The sequence below is a fragment of the Eleutherodactylus coqui genome, chromosome 2 (genome assembly GCF_035609145.1).
Source record: "Eleutherodactylus coqui strain aEleCoq1 chromosome 2, aEleCoq1.hap1, whole genome shotgun sequence".
Classification (NCBI taxonomy): Eukaryota; Metazoa; Chordata; class Amphibia; order Anura; family Eleutherodactylidae; genus Eleutherodactylus; species Eleutherodactylus coqui.
Genome location: NC_089838.1, coordinates 164,069,151 through 164,089,699, shown reverse-complemented (window position 1 = coordinate 164,089,699; position 20,549 = coordinate 164,069,151). Strand labels below are relative to the sequence as shown.

General features: G+C 42.5%; 1 protein-coding gene across 2 annotated transcripts in view; it reads right to left on the bottom strand.

Moving 5' to 3' along the window:
* IL17REL (interleukin 17 receptor E like) overlaps positions 1-19,450 on the bottom strand; it is a 47,981-nt gene extending 28,531 nt beyond the window's left edge. Inside the window, exon 1 of one of the 2 annotated variants that reach the window (XM_066589898.1) lies at positions 19,258-19,450. In XM_066589898.1, the coding sequence (XP_066445995.1) occupies positions 19,258-19,269 (12 nt within the window). In that variant the 5' untranslated portion in view covers positions 19,270-19,450. Of the gene's footprint in view, positions 1-17,780; positions 17,932-19,257 lie in introns of those variants that run through there. The other variant, XM_066589897.1, reaches the window with a different exon arrangement.
* Between the last annotated feature and the right edge of the window lie 1,099 nt (positions 19,451-20,549).

The following is a 20,549-nucleotide window of genomic DNA, read 5'->3' as shown; positions in this document are numbered from 1 at the left end:
CATCATATGCCATAACAAAGCCCTTTGGGCTCTCCTGTACACAGCAGTGCTTCTTAGCACTCACTGTGCAACAGAGAATTGGGCTGCTCCATAGTTTCCTGCCTGGAAGCACCACTATACAGGGAAAAAATGTAAAGAAGCTACAGAGCTAAAGCAGTGTTGTGGCCTTCATTCTGAGGAATGGTACAGTCTTGATAGTAGATGCATGCCACCAATGGGGTCTCTTATGGGGTCTATGAGGCAGGGTGAAGGATGCTCCCCCCCCCCCCCCCCATCCCACTGCTTACTCACTGGGTCATGTAGCCAGTAGCAGAACTAATTTTGCGGAGAACCTGTCACCTTCCTACAACACTAGAAGTTTAAGTTATGGTGCTGTTAGGGAAGGGGGGTGGGTGGATGATACGGAGCCAGATAATATATATTTTTTTTTATTCCCGTGGTGTCCCCCTTTGAAGATTGTGGAAACACACATAAAATCTATATAGACTTATATAGGGGAAAGCGCGTGCATGGCAATCTGAAAGAAGTAATTTTTTGTGAGCTGCACTCTTTCATACAAGTATAAAAAAATACATCACCCAGCTACCTGTCACCTCCCCTACTATGCCGTTTATAGTGCTGTAGGGAAATGACAGGTTTCCTTTAAGGGTGCCTGTCCATAGGCGTTGCGGTATCCCGCGGCGGATCTCCGCCACGGGATCCGCCACCCGGGAGCAGGAGCTGGCAGATGGATCTCCACTGTCAGCCTGTCTGACAGATAGACTGACCGCGGAGAATCGCAGTGAATCGCAGGATTGCAATGATTCTCCGCTCATGGACAGGGTGGCTGCGTTCCCCGCGGCGGGGAATGCAATTCAAACCCGCCTGTGAACAGGCAGTCTTAGTTCAGTCCTATTGGACAGTGACAATGCAGCACCGTACGAAACAAATATGACTCCTCCCAGTATCATTTCAGAGGAGGAATCATCTCTGCACTAATGGAGCTGTGCCGTTTATGACAAACAGGACTAGAAGTTAACAAGAGCTCTGCTGCTGACCAGATCTTTGCGGGGAGGGGGGGTTACACAGAGAGCCACTATAACTTTTTTGATGGCAATACAGGGGGCACTATAACTTTGAGGGGCATAGATCATACACTATGCCATTGAAGACCACAGAGGCAAAACCATAACAGAGATACAGATCATGCACTATAGCTCTCACTTTGAGGGGTAGCACTAGTACTTTTGGTGGATTAATGAGAGGGGCATTAGGGGTAGCAGTAGGATGGGGAGTCTGTACAGAGACAAGTCATGGATGAATAAAGTCTTCATAGTGGTCTGGGCTCAGAGTTGAAAAATGAAAACTGATGTCACAAACCAGAGAAGACATCACCAGTGCGCACTGGAGGTAACTGTACTGTAATCACTATTACTGTATTTTACCAGCATCTATTATTTGGAGACTGCAGCTGTTGCAGGTATACAAGACCTGAGCCACTGTATCTAAGCCTGTTGCGTCATAGATGTACTATCTCCAATATCCTTTTTTTTTTTAAGGTGAACCCAATTCTGAGTTTTGCTATGGAGCCCAATGAGTTCTATGTATGTTCCTGCCTGCCTAAGAGTCACATACCAACTGATCAACAGTGGTGGCAAATCCTAGAATCTTGGTGCCAAATTTGTAAAAAGTAGAGAAACATTTTTAATCCTTTCTACCCAATAATGTACATTTTCATCATAAGCGGAATGACGTTAACATAAAATGGTGTACATATACAGCACAATAAAGGCATGGAATAGGGAGCTGAGCCCATGCCATTAGCAGCAGGTATCAGTTGTGACCTACTATGGACAGTTGACAAAAAAGTTCAAATACATGATGCTTTACATGGAGGAAACATAACACTACACACCAACACCAAATCCTCATACTAGCCGTTAAGCATGGTGGCGGGTGCAGGATTGTTTTATCACTGCTCTGCTGCCTCAGGGTCTGGACACACAATTATTGAGGGGAAAATTCAAAAAGTGTATCAAAACACTTTACAAGAAAGTATAAAGGCAAGTTGAAGAGACATTGGGTGATGCAATAAGACATACAAGTAAACTAACTAAAGAATGCTTGAAAAAACAAAGAAGAGGCTTTCTGTTTTGGATTGGCCAAGTCAGAGTCCTGGCGTTAATTCAATCAAGATGCTGTGACATAACCTGAAGAGAACTGTACATGGTACGTACTGTGCCAATAGTCAAGCTGCTCACAGCTTACCATTCTGGCACCATCTTTCTGCTTCTTTACGGAAGTTGTGCCATGTCACTAGGCCTGCTACACATGCTGCTGGTGTCCAGGGCAGGACACCATGGGATTCTGCAGGCATCCTTTGTCAGTATGCTGTGGTCCACTTTAGCCATGCTATATAGCTAAACCTCATCTCTTGGTGTGTGCTATCAACTTACATCTTGATTGCCAATCAGATCATTGCACCTTTAAGGATCACCTAACAGCACCCTCAGTAGGTGTCGTTACAGCACGCAGGACATCCCAGAAATACTCATGAATGGTAACACAATGGAAGAGGGGAATGATCAAAAATTCTACCCCAGAACTCTGTAAATCTTATTTGCAGGTACAAAAACATATAGTGAAGGTAATTACTACTTAAAGGCGGATCTAAAAGCTATTAAATTAAAGGGATCACCTAATTTTTTTTCTCCTCGTACTGTTATTGAACACAGAGTAAATATTCAAAAACATGAAGGGTCCAACTGTTTGTGTGATATTAATTTGCATTGTTGCCCAAGTCACAATTAAAGGTAGGATTCACATGAACATATTTATGCAGCGAATTAGGCGCATAAAATTTGCGTGTGCAATATGCAATGAATGAAGAAACGCTATCTTTTCTCCTTAGGGAGAGCACCTAGACGGTAAGTAAGGAGACTCAAAAGGCCATTCATGCTCCTCTGGGCAGGAATGCTGCCTTCCAATAGGTGGCACTGTGGAGGTATTATTCTATCTCCCTTATTTGCATATGCAATGAAAAAACTCATTGTTCACATAAGCATATTTTGTGCGCATTTTGTTCATGCAAAAAAATACTCAGCATGCGCTATATTTCTGTGCATTTGCGCAGGAAAAGAGCACTATAGTAGTGCAGTATCACAATGACCTGCAGAGGGTGCTAGTCAGACAGTCTGATACCTGGAAAGGGAAAGAAAGGGTTAACACCTGATGGGTGTAGCAGGAAGTGGCTACAAAAGAGTCAGTTCCTGCCAGAAACCAGGGAGCCGTTGGCTGAGAAAGCCAGAGAGGCGGTGAAAGGAGCCGCATCAGAGACTTGGAGTCTAAGGTCCAGTGTGGACCAGTTGGCTCTGTAACCCAGGCTGATGGAGGAAGACGCCCTCCAGACGCCCCAGGAGGGGTTAGTGACAGGACTCTGTGGGTTGCGAACCCCAAGCTATGTTGGACTGTGTAACATTTGTGTTATATGCTGTGAATAAAGGCTGGCAGGAGCCAAAGTATAAAGAAATCTTCTGTTGATGGAGCATATTTGTGTGCAAGGTGCACCACTTCCTGACTGTGTGGACAGCGAGCCAGAGGCGAGTAATCCCCGACTTGTCACAGCACATATTGAACTAATTACCTAATTGCCCATTTCAATGAATGGGAGAATGCAGCAATTTTTCTACCAGCTAAAAGCCAGGCAGTTGAGTGGAAAGCAAACGGACCCCATTATAGTCAATGGGGTCCGTTCGGCACTGTTTGATTCCATCCTAAGACAGAGCTGTTTGGCCATGGGGATTCAGCTCTCCAGCTCTCCTAACGGAGCACCTTACGTTTAACAAGCTACTTGATTTGCATTCTCTTCACTAGGTCATTTACCCATCCTTCCAACTTAGCTGAGAACTGGCAACCATCTTTTAGAATGGTTTCTAGTTTTATGGCTGGAACTTCCCTGCACTGTTTTCTCTAAGGTTTCTATTTGAATAATTGTCTATGACAATAACAGTCAACTCTGATAGAGGAAAATGTAGCCAATAGATATAGTTGTACTGTAGCCAAGGCAAACATACAATGATCAAGCAACATTGAAGGCACACCTTATATTTATTTCTATTGTGTATCACTTCCTAGTTCTAGTGTTGCACAGGTGATGTAATTATTGTCGGCGCCTCAGACAGTGCCACAGCTGCTCTTACCATAGGACATGTTGGTGGTCCCTGAAGACTGGAGTTGGGGACCCCTGCTCTACAGCACTGTTCTGTGTGATGGTGCGACTGGACAAGGAATGAGAGACTTCTGGAGTAAAGTCATAGGGAAGGTTACTGGACTTCAGACCAGTCCTTCATAGAGTCAGGTGGTAGTTAGTTGCCAGAGTGTGGCAATACTGATGCACTGCAGCACCATACTATTTAGGATGCCATCAGCCCATGTGTTTAGCTCTGTCAGGTCTGCATAAGCTGAGTGGAATTTGGGTTTGGCCAGCATTAATCAATTTGTATGGCCACCTTAACATTGGTCATCTCCTTTTTGGCAGAAGGGCTAGTGGAGCATATTGAAAACACATAACCAGCATTTGACCAACCAAAAAACTTTTTGTTGTTCTGTTCTGTTCTGATTAGAGGGCTATCCGGTAGACTAAGAACATAATTATTTCAACCCCAATAACCAGGGGAAAACAAGTTACACAAATGGAGTCAAAAGGATGGAATTTAGGGTCAGCAACTTAGTACCTTCCATTCATTTAAATAAACCACACATACTCTTAATCGCTTTCCAGGAGTAAAACTGGACAGTTCTCAAGATTCGTATTTAATAACATTGACATATCATTTTTTTTTTTTTTGTGGGAAACCACAGTACAGTAATGTGGAAATTTTGAAGAGAACAAGGGGAAGATCCGCATTAAGTTTCAGACCTCATTCTAGACAGTTGAATTGATGATTTTAAGTTCCTATAAGCTTATAAAACAGGGAAGTCTATGCAGGATCAAAAGAAAAGTTACATGCAAACTATTTACTGGAGCAGAAAGGGAAGTTCAGTATGACAAGGAAACAGTGTAGAAGGAAACATGGAATAAAATACCACTGTAACATTCATCAGGTGAGTATATTTATTTAGACATTATTTATTACGCTAGAGGGTATAAATGAGAAGCAACAGTATCACAAACACATGAATGCCTCACCTGATACAATGTTTTAAACTAGTTCCCTTATTTAAACAGAATTACAATAATTGTTCCAGATAAACAGGAAGGCAACATGAATGTTGTAAAGCATATATGCAAAATGACTTTTCCACTATTGCATCCTATCAGAATCACAAACTGCTGTAGTAAAGGGATGTGAATGCGGTCCATTGTTTATCCACTTGCTTCAGGGAAATGTTCCTTACTTTCAGAATAAAGTAAACATTTATGCAATGTTGGGTATAATGAAACCTGTGCCAAGAAGTCTTGTGACATTAAAAGATTTCCACATGTACCATTTCCACATTGATTACACCATCTCAAAATTAAGGAAATAAAGGAGAAAATGAAATGAGTAAGTAATACCGGCAAACAATATGTCCTGTAGCCATAGTCACACTACAATTATTGTACTATTCACTGCTTTCAACTACGAATATTATTTTAAGGTCCAAAATTCTATAATTCTGTGCTGATTAATTTTATAAAATGTGTGCGTTTCTGATACTAAGCTCCAAATCCCTTGCTTTTCTTCACAGCGACATGGGAGCACATTTATTAAGACTGATGATTCATATGCAAGTCTTAATAAGTAGTGCGCTGAAGTGAGATGAACCTAATGTATTATGAGTAGAGATGAGTGAGCATGCTTGTCCGAGCTTGATGCTCATTCGAGTAATAGCATACTCGATGGTACTTGTTACTCAAGCGAGCACCACGCTGTGTTCGAGAAAATTTTTTGGCCCCTCCCCGCTTTACCACTTCCTGCTGTGATGTGCCAGCATGCACGCGTCTACAGCAGTGTCTGGGAGGGAGAGAGGGGGGGAGAGGGGGAGAGGGGAAAAGAGGGGAAGAGAAGGAAAGAGGGGGAGCGAGGTGGAGAGAGGGAGAGAGAGAGAAAAACACTCAGCACATGGCGGGTCCATTGCAAAAATGCTTGAGTCTCCCATTGACTTCAATGGGGTTCGTTACTCGAACAGAGATCTCGAATATTACAAAAAGCTCGGCTCGAACAACGAGCACCCGAGCATTTTGGTGCTCGCTCATCTCTAATTATGAGGCATGTGCCTCTTAATAAACTAGGCCCATCTGTGGCTTCCGGGGTGCCTTAAAGTGAAATATATGCCAGCTATGAGGTGTAGATTTCTATTATAGTTTAGGGCAATTTTTGGTATCAATTGTAGTAAATATGAAGGGCCGTGGCATGCACCTCGCCTCCTGATAAACTCCATGACTTTTCTAGCCATATTTCAAAAGTGCTAAGAAAAGGCTAAAGTTGCAAATATGGAAATTGCCAGCATTTGTGACTTTCAGAAACCAGAAAACTTACGTGAATTTGTTTTAAAAATTCACCCAATAGAGTGAAATAATTGAATTGTGACTACCTGCACTGCCACTACAGGGAGTTTATATAAAACGTTTTTTTCACAAAACTGGCAATTCTTTTTTAAATGAAGCCTGATGAAAATCATCTGATTGACGTTTTTCTTATCTACAGGGATCACCTGTTATTACTATGAGAAACCACATCTATGCATACATTTTCTCTGGCATCTAACTAAATGTCCTTATACATTATACATCTACGGCTTTATGTATGGATGAGCCAGATTCGCCCAGAGTAGGACTTTCTTTTATAGAGAAACTTTCTATTCTGGCACACTGACATCATCCCGTATGATGTTTATATGCATTAACAAAGAGTATGGACTGAAGCTATATAATCCCATATTCAGTAAGTCATCCCTATTAGCAGCTGCAATACTGAAATATTCTGATGACAGCGTGTCCTTTTGAGTTTTTTCAGGTGTAGTGGCATCATGCAGAATTTGTGCAGACACAAAACATTATCTGTATCAATATCAACATCTAAACTGGCTTAGGATGGTTGCACATCTGCATTGGAGCCATTCGGGGAGCAGGAAAGGGGAATTTCTGTGGCCGAATGGCTCCATTTCAGGATGGAACTGAATAGTGCTAAATGGACCCAATTTACTATTAACTGTGTCTAATAACTGCATTAACTAGATATGTACAGATAATAGTCAAGTGACATGTTCTCTGATTGCAGATGCTCAGTTCTGAGTCTCTTCTCTATCCAGGCTCAGAGCACCATGAAGACTTCTAGCCACACTCATCTTTGCACACTCCCAATTCTGCCGCTACCCCCAATAATCCCTACATTGTAATAATGGCTTCTTTTGCTCCACATAGTAACTCCCAATACAGTAATAATCCACCCATTGGATGCTCCACAAATAAACCTTGTGCCCCACAGAAATGATGCTCCTCCTTTATGCCACCACACAGTAACAATTCCCCTTTGTGTCCCCTCCAAGGTAATAGTGCTCATTTTAAGCCGCAGAAAAGTAATACCTCATGCCCACAAAGCAATAGTGCCCCATTCTGTGCCCCTGCAAAGTAATAGTGCCACTCTGGGCCATTCAATGTAACAGTGCTACTCTGTAGCCCTGAAAGTAATAATGCCACTAGGTACCCTGAAGCCCACAACTGTCAGCCTAACTATGCAAATCTGAGACTCACATCAAGGTTCTCATAGACTTGCATAGAGACTGACTTTTGATCCACACAACAGACTTCTGGCCCAAACAGTAAATCTCACTTAATGGGAGATATAAGCTGGAGGTACAAAAAAAGTGTAGAAACTTTAGAAGAGGCAAGGGGAAGCCTGTAAATACCCCCCTTGTGCGTGACCCTGCTGCTGAATATGTCAAATTTATTATTATAAATTTTGAATTGAGGTCTAAAGTAAATATTGGCACATAACTCACATATCTTAACCCCTTAATGGCCATCATAGAACCTATGGATGCTGTTTGGAGTACTATTTTTGATGTGCCGCCTTTTTACAGCCAAACTTCTGAAGAGTTTAGCAACCCTATGTGTGCTGCTATCCCGATGCCTAAGGCAGTTTCTGACAGCCTAGGCGTTGGTTAGTGATCGGAGACCAATAGTGGTGGTTTCCAATTGCTTTGACCCCTTAGATGCTGTGGATAATGCTGAAATTAATTTGGTTACTTTGGACAAGAGATAAAATGAGCTTTGTAAATGAAGTTCTCTGAAATAATATATGTTAAATACCAGTAATTGCTCTGGCCTTTTGGTTTTAGGAAGTATTACCTTTAGATAATATGCTGGGAAATTCCTTTTCTAATATGTAAACACCCATGAACCGTGACATGGCATTTTGTAATTGCAGAAGCTGATTTTTAAGATAAGAGGCATTTACAAAAAAATGCCAAGTACATTAGTGCTTCTTCCAGTTTATGCTTGCAGATGTTTATCATAATTACAGCAATGCATTATACCATTATCTGATCAACATGTAACAATCAGGACAAAGGCTTGAAGGGTTTTCTGATTTTATGTAAGTAAAGCTCAGTTGTTAAATAACAACCGTACAACTTACCATAGTCTTTCCATTTCTCATGTTGTTGAAGATCTATGCTTATTGCCGGGGAATACAACAATTCTGGTTAATATCCAGAGGCTGAATTCATAACTGATACATTATACCAAATCATCAGGATGACAGACAGATTTGTTCTCAAAGAGAAACACTTAGGCCTCATGTCCACTTGCACGCACGGTGCTGAATCCCACAGCGGAGTCCATGCGTGCCCACGGCCATGGACATAAGAAGACAGTTTCTCACCTCTCCGGATCCAGCATAGGTTTCGTCCATCTCGGCCGGATCTTCTTTCTTCAGCACAGCGGATGTGTCCGGGAGCGCCGGCCATTGTGCCTGGCGAATGCGCAGTGCTTTATTTTTTGTTTTTAAATCTTCTGCTTTCCTGCAGATCTACGGCACATCCACAGTAACACAATGGAAGCCGTCCCTGTGCGATCCGCAGGAAAATGGAGCATGCTGCGATTTCTTCCGGCGCGTGCAATCCACATGCCGGGAGAAAAAAAATTTTTTAAAAATCACACCTGCATGCTTTTAGCTGATTTGCGGATGCTAATGCATCCCAATGGGTGGCTTGATTTGCTGATCTCCCGCGTGGTTCCGCAAATGAAATCCGCCCGTGGGCATTGGGCGTTAGACGTCACATCTCCTGAGAAGTATTAGATCTGTACAGTCTTTAGCTTCTTGATGTAAGCCACAAATGCTCTCATTTAGGCCGCCTACAGACAGGCGGGTCAGATCCAGCAGCGAGGATTCTCGCCGCGGGACCCGACCCGAGCGCCTGCAGGGACCAGCGCGTACTCACCCGCGCCCGTGGCTCTGGCTGTTTGATATGCTGGCTTGCCGGGCAGCCAGCACATGCGCAGACCAGAGCCGGCGGCAGGTGACTGACATTTCTGTGCGGGGCTCACAGAGCCCCGCACAGAAATAGGGCATGCCGCGATTTGTTTGCCGTGCGAGATTTCGCGCTGCCAAATCGCGGCCGTTTGCCTAGGATTGCGTTTGTTAACGCAATCCTATGCAGGCTTCCAGCGGCGGAAATCCCGCCGCGGAATTTCCGCTTGTGTGCAGGCGCCCTTACTGAGAGCAGAGATCTTGAAAATGGTGAACAATTGAAACACAATGAATTTTAGAAGACTGTATATCTTCATTATTCAATTATTAGGCTTTATCAACATAAAACTGTAAAAACGCTTAGAAATGTATTATCCAATTCATAACCAAAATAATTGATGTATTACCCTGTTTCCCAAAATATGACACAGTCTTATATTAATTTTTCCTCCGAAGAATTTTACTGTTTTACATGTATAAATGCCTGGACACTATTTAAATTGACTTTTTTTTAATTGACTGTAACTAGGGCTTATTTTTGAATAGGGCTTGTATTTCAAGCATGCTAAAAAATCCTGAAAAATCTTGCTAGGGATTATTTTCAGGGTATGGCTTATTTTCAAGTATACAGGGGTATTGCTATTCTGCATTCAAACAAGATTCTTCGCATAAACACACGTCCACCTGAGCAAACATATAAAATGCTTACTTAGCTAATGAGGGGAATGGCGAGGATTTCAAATGATTATCTTTACGCGTAAATGCTTAGCATTTGAAAGCAAAAAAGTTGTTACTTTGTTTGTTTGTTCAAGCAAAAATATTTGTGTGTAAATGGGGCTTTAGACGGGACGATTATCATTCAGAAAATTGTTCAAATGAGCAAAAGTGAATGATAATCATTTGGTCTAAAATGACTGAAAAAGTCTGAAAAATGTTGCACATATAGGAGAATTAAGCTTCCATCTCTTCTTCACTTTGTCCACTAGGAGTGAAGCAAATATTTTGCTTTTTGTTTTCGTAACCTACTCATCAGAAAATATATGAAATCCAAGGAAGATGTCTCTTTACTAAAGGTTAAACCCCAAAAGAATACATTCTTTATCTACTTGATCAAAACTGAGATCCAACCTACTGTTGAGGTTTGTTTCTTGAAAATCTAGGTATCAGAGAACATTTCACGAAAGGGCCTTAGAAATCTGTTTAGATCAACTTTTCAAGAAGATGAAGAGTTTACACATGAAGGACTGCTCAAAAGGTCATGATAATTAGACAAATTCAGAAACATATTACATAGCAAAAGAAATTAATGGGAAAAATTAAGGGTGTGAAGAAAATGTCACGGCAACCATTTGTGAAACCATGTTATTTCTACATGTTAAACTAATCCTATGAACATAAACTCATTAAAAAATAAATAAATAAAACAAATTGTTAAATGCAACAGATAAAGTCATGGCGGACACCATATTTGGTCAGTTGACATTGAGACTAAACCACCTCCCACTAACCAGTAACAACAACATGAAGATCTCTTTAAGAATATATCACCTTGCATAAAACAAGCTAACCATACAGACAGCAGAAAAATAGAACATCCAAGAACCAGTCATTCAGAAACAAAAGAACCCCTACTAAGAGGTCTAACTTACAATCAACCAGGTCCCTAGGACCTATTATTAACGCTCAACCATGGATAGTACATAAGACTAATACCAGTATTAATATTATAAACTAAAAAATAAAGTCCACACGACTGCCATTTGCTTAGAGGACTTAAGTATTCAAATTTCCAGTGATTTGGAAGAAAGGGGTCCAACTGGTAGTATCCCCACCATTCGCTAGAATGCGGAGGGGTTTATATGGATCTGCCCAATGTTGTGGCACTTGAGTTTTTCTTCACAGCATCACTCATAAGGACTTATTCACATAGCTGGCAGGGAACCAACTATCGCTCTGTATGGCATCCAGTGCACTGCGCATGCAGCATATCTCCCACACACAGTCATGTGCAGTGTGACTTGTTTCTTTTTTTTGTTCTAAATTCCTTGCTGTGTCTCATAGCGGTGTTGCATGTGTAACATCGCCCATACGCAATGTATTGCGCATGGACAGCGTTGCATACGCTACCCATAGAAAAGAATAGGGCTGTCCCTATGTGATACGCGGTGAAATACATGCATGCTGAGATCTTTTTCACACGTGTATCTACATGCAATGTTTACGCGCTAATGTGAATGGATCAATGAAAACCTATGTACTTTTATTAACTCCATTTACCGCGTATAAAGTGGCCGAGCATAATGCGCGGTGATAACACAGTTGTGTGAATGAGCCCTAACTAGGCACCCAGAAGCTACTGAATTTCAGACATTTACGTGAGTTAGCCCTTTGATCACATGAACAGTGTGGATCAACAGTAGATGGTCAGACTACTATGATCAGAAAGTCGTGTCAAGTCCTAGCAATATGCCCTTATTTTGTAAATGCATTCTAATGGCTTTAGCACTGTGTACTGGCTAACGAAAGGGGATGCAGTTGCACTTGTGCCTAAGAGCCTTATGGGGCCTCTAAGGCCTCTCTTCTCCATATAGGGATCCCAGTACTATGAATAAAGCATTATAGTTGGGGGCCCTGTTAAAGGGTTTTGCATTGGGACCCAGAAGCTTCACGTTACACCTCTGCATTAAGGGGTTAAGAAAAGTTGTGGGGCCCTAAGATAAACTTTTGCACCTAGGCCCATGAGCCTTTAGCTACGCCCCTGGCACTGTGAAATAAGTATCTAAACATAAGATTTCTTATTTACGGCCATCCCGGACCTTTGCATTTCACAAATCTACTCCATATAGTAAAATTAACAACAGAAACTAAATGAACCTACAAGCATATACAACAAAACAGTGAAGTGGAATTTTAGTTGAGGTCACAAAAACATTGCTTTTTAGTCAAACTCCATAAAGACACATCTAGATTAGGAAATACAGCTTAGATTAATTGTGTTTCAGGCTACTTCAAGCTAATATTAGACACCTCCTGACCCCTCAGAATTTAAGGCTGCTGCTCCCTCCCTCATGCTGTATATTGCAGCCCATATGTGTGCAGATTGGTTGTTTTGCATAAACACTAGTCTGGCAGAAGTTTACCAGGAAATTAGTGCAGGTGGAAATTATTTCCCTCGCAGCTAGGATAGAATGATTACAAACTGCAAGTAACTAAGCCAACATTGTGAAAAGGTCTTATCAGTTAGTTGATAATCTTTATATACTAAGCCAAAATAGTCTCTATGAGGGTGACTCTGGAGTTCTGCTTGATTGTCAAATTTAAATATTGAGATTTCAGTATTGCCAGTATTTCTATGGTAACATGGTCAGCACATTATAAGACAATATGACAATTATTATTTATTGCTGTGTTCTATTAAGTTACAGCTATGAACAGTATATTACAGATGTAAACAGTGGTTAGAACAAGACCATAGTTGGGAGGGCGGCATGGGGTGGGGGGCATGTGCCCCAGGTGCAGTAAAAAAGGGGGGTGCCAGCCTAACCTATATTCAAAGGAGGCAATCAGCTGATTGCTGCAGGAGAGCAAAAAAAGACTGAAGGAACTGATGTGATGATCATCTGGCCAGTCACATGTATGGGTAGGCAGCTGAAGAAGGTGAATGACCTTTGATGAGGTCATGAGCATGTGATCATTCATAAGAGTAGGAAGAGTCAGACTCCAGCCCATGCTGTCGGGGAAGTTTCTTGCATTACAGGATATGAAAATGTCCTCATGAGTTGGTAAGATAGATTTAAAACCATTTTGGGACACATAGGAGAACACTATCATTGTAAAGGGCACATATGGTAAGGGTTGGGATCCGTTGTACCACATAGGTTTCTAGCAGCACAGCCACACAGGTGTGGAATGATTGAGCTAGCTGGGTGTGGTGTTCTCCTGCTAGCCAATCACCACCTGTCTGTTTGCATTTAAATATCCTCCCTCTGTAAGAGGAAGCTGGTTTCCCTTTACTCTAGGGTTTGCATACCTGTACATGTGTTATGTGGGTAAACAGAGTCCTGTCCAGTGTTTGTGCAGGGGGCCCGACATTAGGTGTGGACAGTCCTGTTCTATGAATAGAGTGAACAGGGGCATGTCCAGTGTTTGTGCAGGTGGCCAGACATTGGGTGTGGACAATCCTGTTCTGTGGATAGAGTGAACAGGGGCTAGTCCAGTGTTTGTGCATGTGGCCAGACATAAGATGTGGATAGCCCTGTTCTGTGTATATGGTGTGAACAGGGGCTAGTCCAGTGTTTGTGCATGTGGCCAGACATTAGGTGTGGATAGCCCTGCTCTGTGTATATGGTGTGAACAGCATAAGGTTCTGTATGTCTGTGCAGGTGGCTAGACATGAGGAGTGAACTGTCATGTTCTATGTGGTTGTGTGTCTGGCATGCTAACCCTAGTGTGTTGCTGTGTGATTTGTGTTCTGTGCACCAGTCTGTTTTGGTTCTGTGTATTAACCCTTAAAGGATAGTCAGGACCGTGGTTCCAGCGCGGGGCCTCCTTTATTGAGACGATCGCCCTGCTTATTAGGTAGGGTCCTGCCATGCTCCCTTCAGTTAGGGGGTCAGTTGTCTTGCTAGTAGAGGGATCCACAAGACAATAAGGAGCCTTGATCGCGGCTTGCGGGCTAATATACGAACCAATAACTCGTACTTTTATAGCTATAACATCTGCTTATGTGTACAGCGATGCATGGCGAGTGTGTGTCGTCAGTCAGTTCCTGTTTATGTCTTTTGCAAGTCCGTTTCCTAACACTGTTCCTGGTGGTCCCTAACCTCTTCTGGGTCACCTTCGTGTGGCCCCCTGTGTTTGTTTGCCCACACGAACGTAACACATATGTTCACATGGTGTTTATCACTGCAAATTTGACATGGAATCTGTAATTCCACATCAAATCCACATTTAAAGTCTCTAATTAGTTTTAATGGAAATAGGCGCTGTAGTATACAGGGCACGGATTTTGTTTTCCACATGAGGACTTGAAAAATATGTGCAGATTAAAAAGTAGTGACATGTCACGTCTTAGCACAGATTCGCATCAAAAAATCACATGCAAGTTTTGCCCATTGACTGTGCTAAATCCACGGACAGATTTGGCTATAACAAATGAAAATCCATAGGTTATTGGCATAAAACTGACTGTTTAGCATAAAAGCACATTTAATTATTGCGTCTAAATTAGCAGTGTAGAAATGCTCATGTGAATAAGGCCTAAGGCCTTAGTCAGACGGGCGTTTTTAGCCGCGATTTGCGCATGCGCATGCGTCCGGCGATTTTATAAAACCATTGCTTTGCAATGGTATCGGACACATGAGCGCTTTTTATGCGCTCGTCCGATAAATTATAGAACAGAATTCACAGATCGCACCTATCTGCGATCTGCGATTCCTGTTCTCTTCTCTATATGCGCTCAATGGGGCCGGCGGCAGCAGCGCCGACCCCATTGAGAACATATAGAATACAAATCATTCTTCTCTGCCACAGCTGTAACAGCTGTGACAGAGAAGAACGATGTTTGCCCATTGAATTCAATGGAGCCGGTAATACAGCCGCTCCATTGAAAGCAATGGGCTTCTGGCGTGCGCGGGGTGAATTGTCGGGAAGGGCTTAAATATATAAGCCTTTCCCTGCAATTCATCCTAAAATGTGTTAAAATAAAAAAAAATTGTATACTCACCTTTCCGCTGCAGCCGGAGTCCAGCCGCGGCCGCTGTCAGTTCTCCTGAACTGCTTCTCGGCACTATTCAGCCGGCGGGGCTTTAAAATCCCCGCCTGCTGAATGATCTGCCTCTGATTGGTCACAGCCCTGACCAATCAGAGGAAGGTTTCACTCACACACCCATTCATGAATGGGTGAGTGACTGCTGCCTCTCAGCGCTGAGCCAATCAGGGGCAGGTCTGACTCACATCCATTCATGAATTCATGAATGGGTGTGAGTGAGACATGCCTCTGATTGGCTCAGCGCTGAGCCAATCAGGGGGCAGGTCTGACTCACACCCCCTTCACACCCACTGCAGGACGGCCGCGCGGAGCTCCGGCTGCCGGGAGAAGGTGAGTATATATATATTTTTTATTTTTACACAGTTTAGGATGAATTGCAGGGAAGGGCTTATATATTTAAGCCCTTCCCGACAATTCATCCCGGGCTCGCCCGCAGCGCATTGCTTTAAATGGAGCCGGCTCTATTGCCGTCTCCATTGAATGCAATGCACTGGACAGCTCCGGCCCGTTTCTAATGAAACGCGGCTAGGAGCAGATTTTCGGGCAATTTGCGGGCGACTTGCGCGCACCAGTCACGCGATTTGCGGATGCGCATCCGTCATGCGATCTGCAAATCGCGTGAAAAAACGCCCGTGTGACTAAGGCCTATGGGTGCGTTTACACTGCAGATTTCGGCACGGCATCCACACAAAAATACACTTACAATACATGTCCCATTTATTTCAATTTCAAATCTGCATCACAGGAAAAAAGAAGTAACATGTCAATTCTTAATGCAGAATCCGCATAGAGAACTCTATATGTGGATTTTGCCTTTTACCGCAGTTTTTGAGCGAAATTCATGTGGGAAAGTCTAACACAGATACCAATGTGTCAGCATATCCTAAGGGTACGTTTACACGCACCCTTACTGTGGAATTTTCTGTGTGAAATCTGCCACAAAAAAATTGCATGAAAATGTATGGCTTTTTGTGGTCGTTTTTGGTGCGGATCTGCACATGTAATTTGCCTGGTCAATGGGTAAAATCGGAGGAGGAGGAGACTACTGGGGCCTCTGTGGGGGCTCACTGTCTTGCTGGGGGATGTCACTATTATCGCTGGGGCCGCTGCGGGGGGGTCACTATTATCGCTGGGGTATGTTTACATGTGACAGAAATGGGCAGGGCTGTTTCAAAATAGACAGCGTGCAGATTTTGACTACTTTTTGGATGCGGAAATGCTGCAGAATTTTCCACAGAGATTTCTGCTGAAGACATTCTGCAGTGTTTCAGCGTCCAGAAAGCAGTCAAAATCTGCAGACTGTCTATTTTGAAGCGACCCTGTCCTTTTTACAATGGGGGTAAAATCGTACATCGTGATAAGCCCCACCCCCTGACGTGTTGGCACTTTGCAGTTAATAAGTGGGCTTTCGGTTGCAATTTGGGCACTCGGTTTCTAAAAGGTTCGCCATCACTGCCCTAGGGTAAGTTCACATGGCAGATTTTTGCAACGGAATTTGATGCGCAATCCGCGCTGATTCCATGTCAATCTGCTACTAATCCACATTCTTTTCAATGGGAATACTGCCAATTCTTGACACCGATTCTGTGCCAATTCCAGAAGTGGATTTGTCCATTGAAAAGGGCTAAAATCTGTGTACAGATCTGTGACCTATTATCTGCATACCCATGGCAAAAATCTGAGGCTCAGCTGTGTATTTTTGCCTCAGTTTATAAAGGCAGAATCCACGTGTAAAAATCTGCATCAGATTTCGCGGTGTGAACATTCCCTAAGGCAGCAAACGCTGCGGAAATTCTGCAACATGGTGTGGAAATTTTGAAAGTCTTTGAAAAACACAGCGGATTCTAAATCCGCAGCATGTTTATTTATGCTACAGCATTTAACTCTTGACATACAAGGGTTAAATTTTACAACTGATCCACAATTTAAAATGCATCCAAATCTACACTATTCAGGTGTAGATTTGGCCACAGCGTAATTGCTGCAGGTATTGCGTTGCAGTATGCCGCAGCGATTTTGCACCACGTGACATTACCCTAATACTTAATTTATCTCTATTTATCCATCCAAATTGTACTGTAAACATTTTGACTAGAGATGAGCGAGCATACTCGCTAAGGGCAATTACTCGATCGAGCATTGCCCTTAGCGGGTACCTGCCTGCTCGGAAGAAAAGATTCAGCTGCTGGCGGGGGGAGGGGAGCGGCGGGGGAGAGCGGGGAGGAATGGAGGGGAGATCTCTCTCCCCCCCACTCCCCCCTGCTCACTGCCACAACTCACCTCTCACCCGCGTCGGCAGCCGAACCTTTTCTTCCGAGTGGGGAGATACTCGCTAAGGACAATGCTCGATCGAGTAATTGTCCTTAGCGAGTATACTCGCTCCTCTCTAATTTTGAATTGATTTAAAATATACATTTACAACTATGCAATAATAATGAGTAATAAGAAGAAATGACATCATGTAAAATATTACAGGCTATTCAATATAAACACCGGCCAATGACACTATTTGTAATGACATTTGTTTCGCTTATGATGAATTAAAGTAAAGTTATCATGTATTAAAAGCTGCTTACCTGGGAGCATGCTATTCCACAGTCCTTGATTTCTGGGATTGAATGACAGTTAGCAATCCCAAAGAAAAATATAATGAGAAAATGAGATCCTGAAGTTTTCTGATACAAAAAACATTTTCTATTGTTAAATATCATGTCTACCCTCACTGTCAGTGACAGTTCTGTGTACATAGAAGAGCAGCCAACCTGTTTTTATGTGTGAAAACCCCTCCTTTATTTCATCTTGGTCACACCCTCCCCAATAAAAACTATTTTCATCACCAGGGGAAGTAAGGTTACATTTGATCAAATCTATCTACATCTAAATATTATTCCTAATTAATGATAATCACTCAATACTTTTCTTATTCACAGTTTTAAATCTGACAATGTATGTGGTTACATCACAAAGTATAACACGAATTGTCTGGTTCATTAATTAGGAATAACACATTGAAAAGCAAGTCTTCATGATATATTAATGTACAAGCTAATGAATAAACTAAAAGTTACCCTACCAAAATCCCATACCACTCTCTAACACATTACTAGCAACTATTTGGCTGTGGAGACATATGGAATCGGTTTCAGTCTAATCTTTCATTACTAGTGGGAGATTTTAACTGAATCAAACTAAAATGAATAGCATCAGGATTCTGCAGCCTATGTTAGCCCCATTCAGATGCCATATGTGAATTCGCCTGTCCCCGGCGCTTTTGCATTGCGTTCCCCACAGCGATAATCCGGCCACGGGGAACGCAGTACACGCTTTCCATAGCCTTGCTATGGAAAGCGCAGCCTTCTGTCCACGATCGATGCTGCGAATTGCTACGATTCTTTGCAGTGAGCCTATCTGTCAGATAGGCTCACTGCGGAAATCCGTCTGCTGGCTCCTGCTCCCGGGCGGCAGCTCCTGGCACAGAGATCAACCGCGGGATTTCGCAACGCCCATGGACAAGCAGTCTTAGAGTTAGTTCACACACAGCAGAAAATTCTGCAATAAAAAAAGGCATAAAAATCCGCATCATGGGTGCAAATTTTGACCAGGAATCAGCCGTAAATCCACAGCTTATTTTACGGCTACAGCGCTCCTCCTCACCTCGCAATACATCTCACCGCATTACATGTCACCCGCAACAATTCTACCACATGTGAATTTACCCTGAAGGCGTATCATTTTAGTGACATTTCGGCAGACCAGTAAGTTAATAATGCTGTGTATGCCTGTGTATTTCTGTGAAGGGAGCAGTTAGATTAGTCTAAAAAATTTAATAATGAGGCTTACTAAACATCATAGCACATTACATTTTTAGCTCATATATTTACTACTGCTTTAAATTAAAATACTATTGGCAAAACTTCAACATGCAAGTTGCAACATTCCACTACTATCAGCTAGAATACATTTAGAAAAACAACGGTTATATAAAAATATAAAAAGGAAAGTCACATCTAGACACATCATTTCACATATGCATTGTTTAAGCTTAGTACTCACATTCATCAGCATCGCTGCCACTGTAACATGATTGACAAAATTCTCGAATCCTTAGCAGTTTAGTAAATACAAGCACCACATAGTATTAAAGTAGTTCAATTTTAGGGAATCCAAAATCAGCCCCTGGGCAGTAAGCTATAAAGAATGTTTTATACAGGAAAGAAACAGCTAGCCAAGAATAGAGCGCTCTTCATTACTTGAGACTAAGATACCAAGTACCTTCATGAAATATCGTTGACTGTACAAGGAAGTGAACATTCATTTATGCATGACTACATTATCAGTCTAAAAATAAAAGCAATCAAAGTTCAAATGCATGTAACATTTTATATAAAACTACCTAAAAAATGTAGCAATATGTAAGTGTGTGTAAGAATGGAGACATGGGGGTTCAGTGCTTATTCACACCATCACCGGAATAGGGAAGAAATATAAAGATGGAAAACATTGCCTAGCTTGGCAGAAAGCAGAATAAAATTTTGGCATACGAACGAGGGACTGTTTTCTTGGTAGACATTAAGTTCCTGAATATAAATTATTGCTATTTAAATGCCAAGTCTGTCTTGAACTGCTCCATGTGCATCCCTTCATATAAAGGGTCTATTGAAGTCTAGTTTACTAGTCCTTCCTAAGGGATTAGTCACACGGGCGTTTTTTTGCCCGATTTGCAGATGCGCTTCCGATCCGCATCTATATATACCCAATGCTTTGCAATGGGAGCAGCCACATGTCCGTTTTTTATGCGGATGTGCCGAAAATTATATGACACAACGATTCACAGAACGCATGTAACTGCGTTCTGCGCAAACCGGTGTTCTTGTATGTGTGCTCAATGGGGCCGGCGGCAGCCGACCCCATTGAGAACACATACTAAAGATTGTGACAGCTGTGGCAGAAGAGAATGATGTTCTCCCATTGAATTCAATGGAGTCAGTAATACAGCCGGCTCCATTGAAAGCAATGTGCTGCCGGCAAGCGCTATAGTAATTTTCGGGGAGGGGCTTCAAATATAAGCCCTTCCCTGAAAACCATCCAACAAAAGTGTAAAAAATAAAAAAATATATATATACTCACCTTTTTGCAGCTGCCGGGTATCAGCCGCGTCCAGCCGGCTCTTCTCCTGAACTTCTTTCTGTAGTATTCAGCAGGCGGGGATTTAAAATCCCCACCTGCTGAATGGGCTGCCTCTGATTGGTCCCAGCCCTCAGCCAATCAGAGGCAGCACTCACTCAACCATTCATGAATTCTGAAGGGCTTATATTTAAAGCCCTTCCCCGAAAATTCCTACAGCG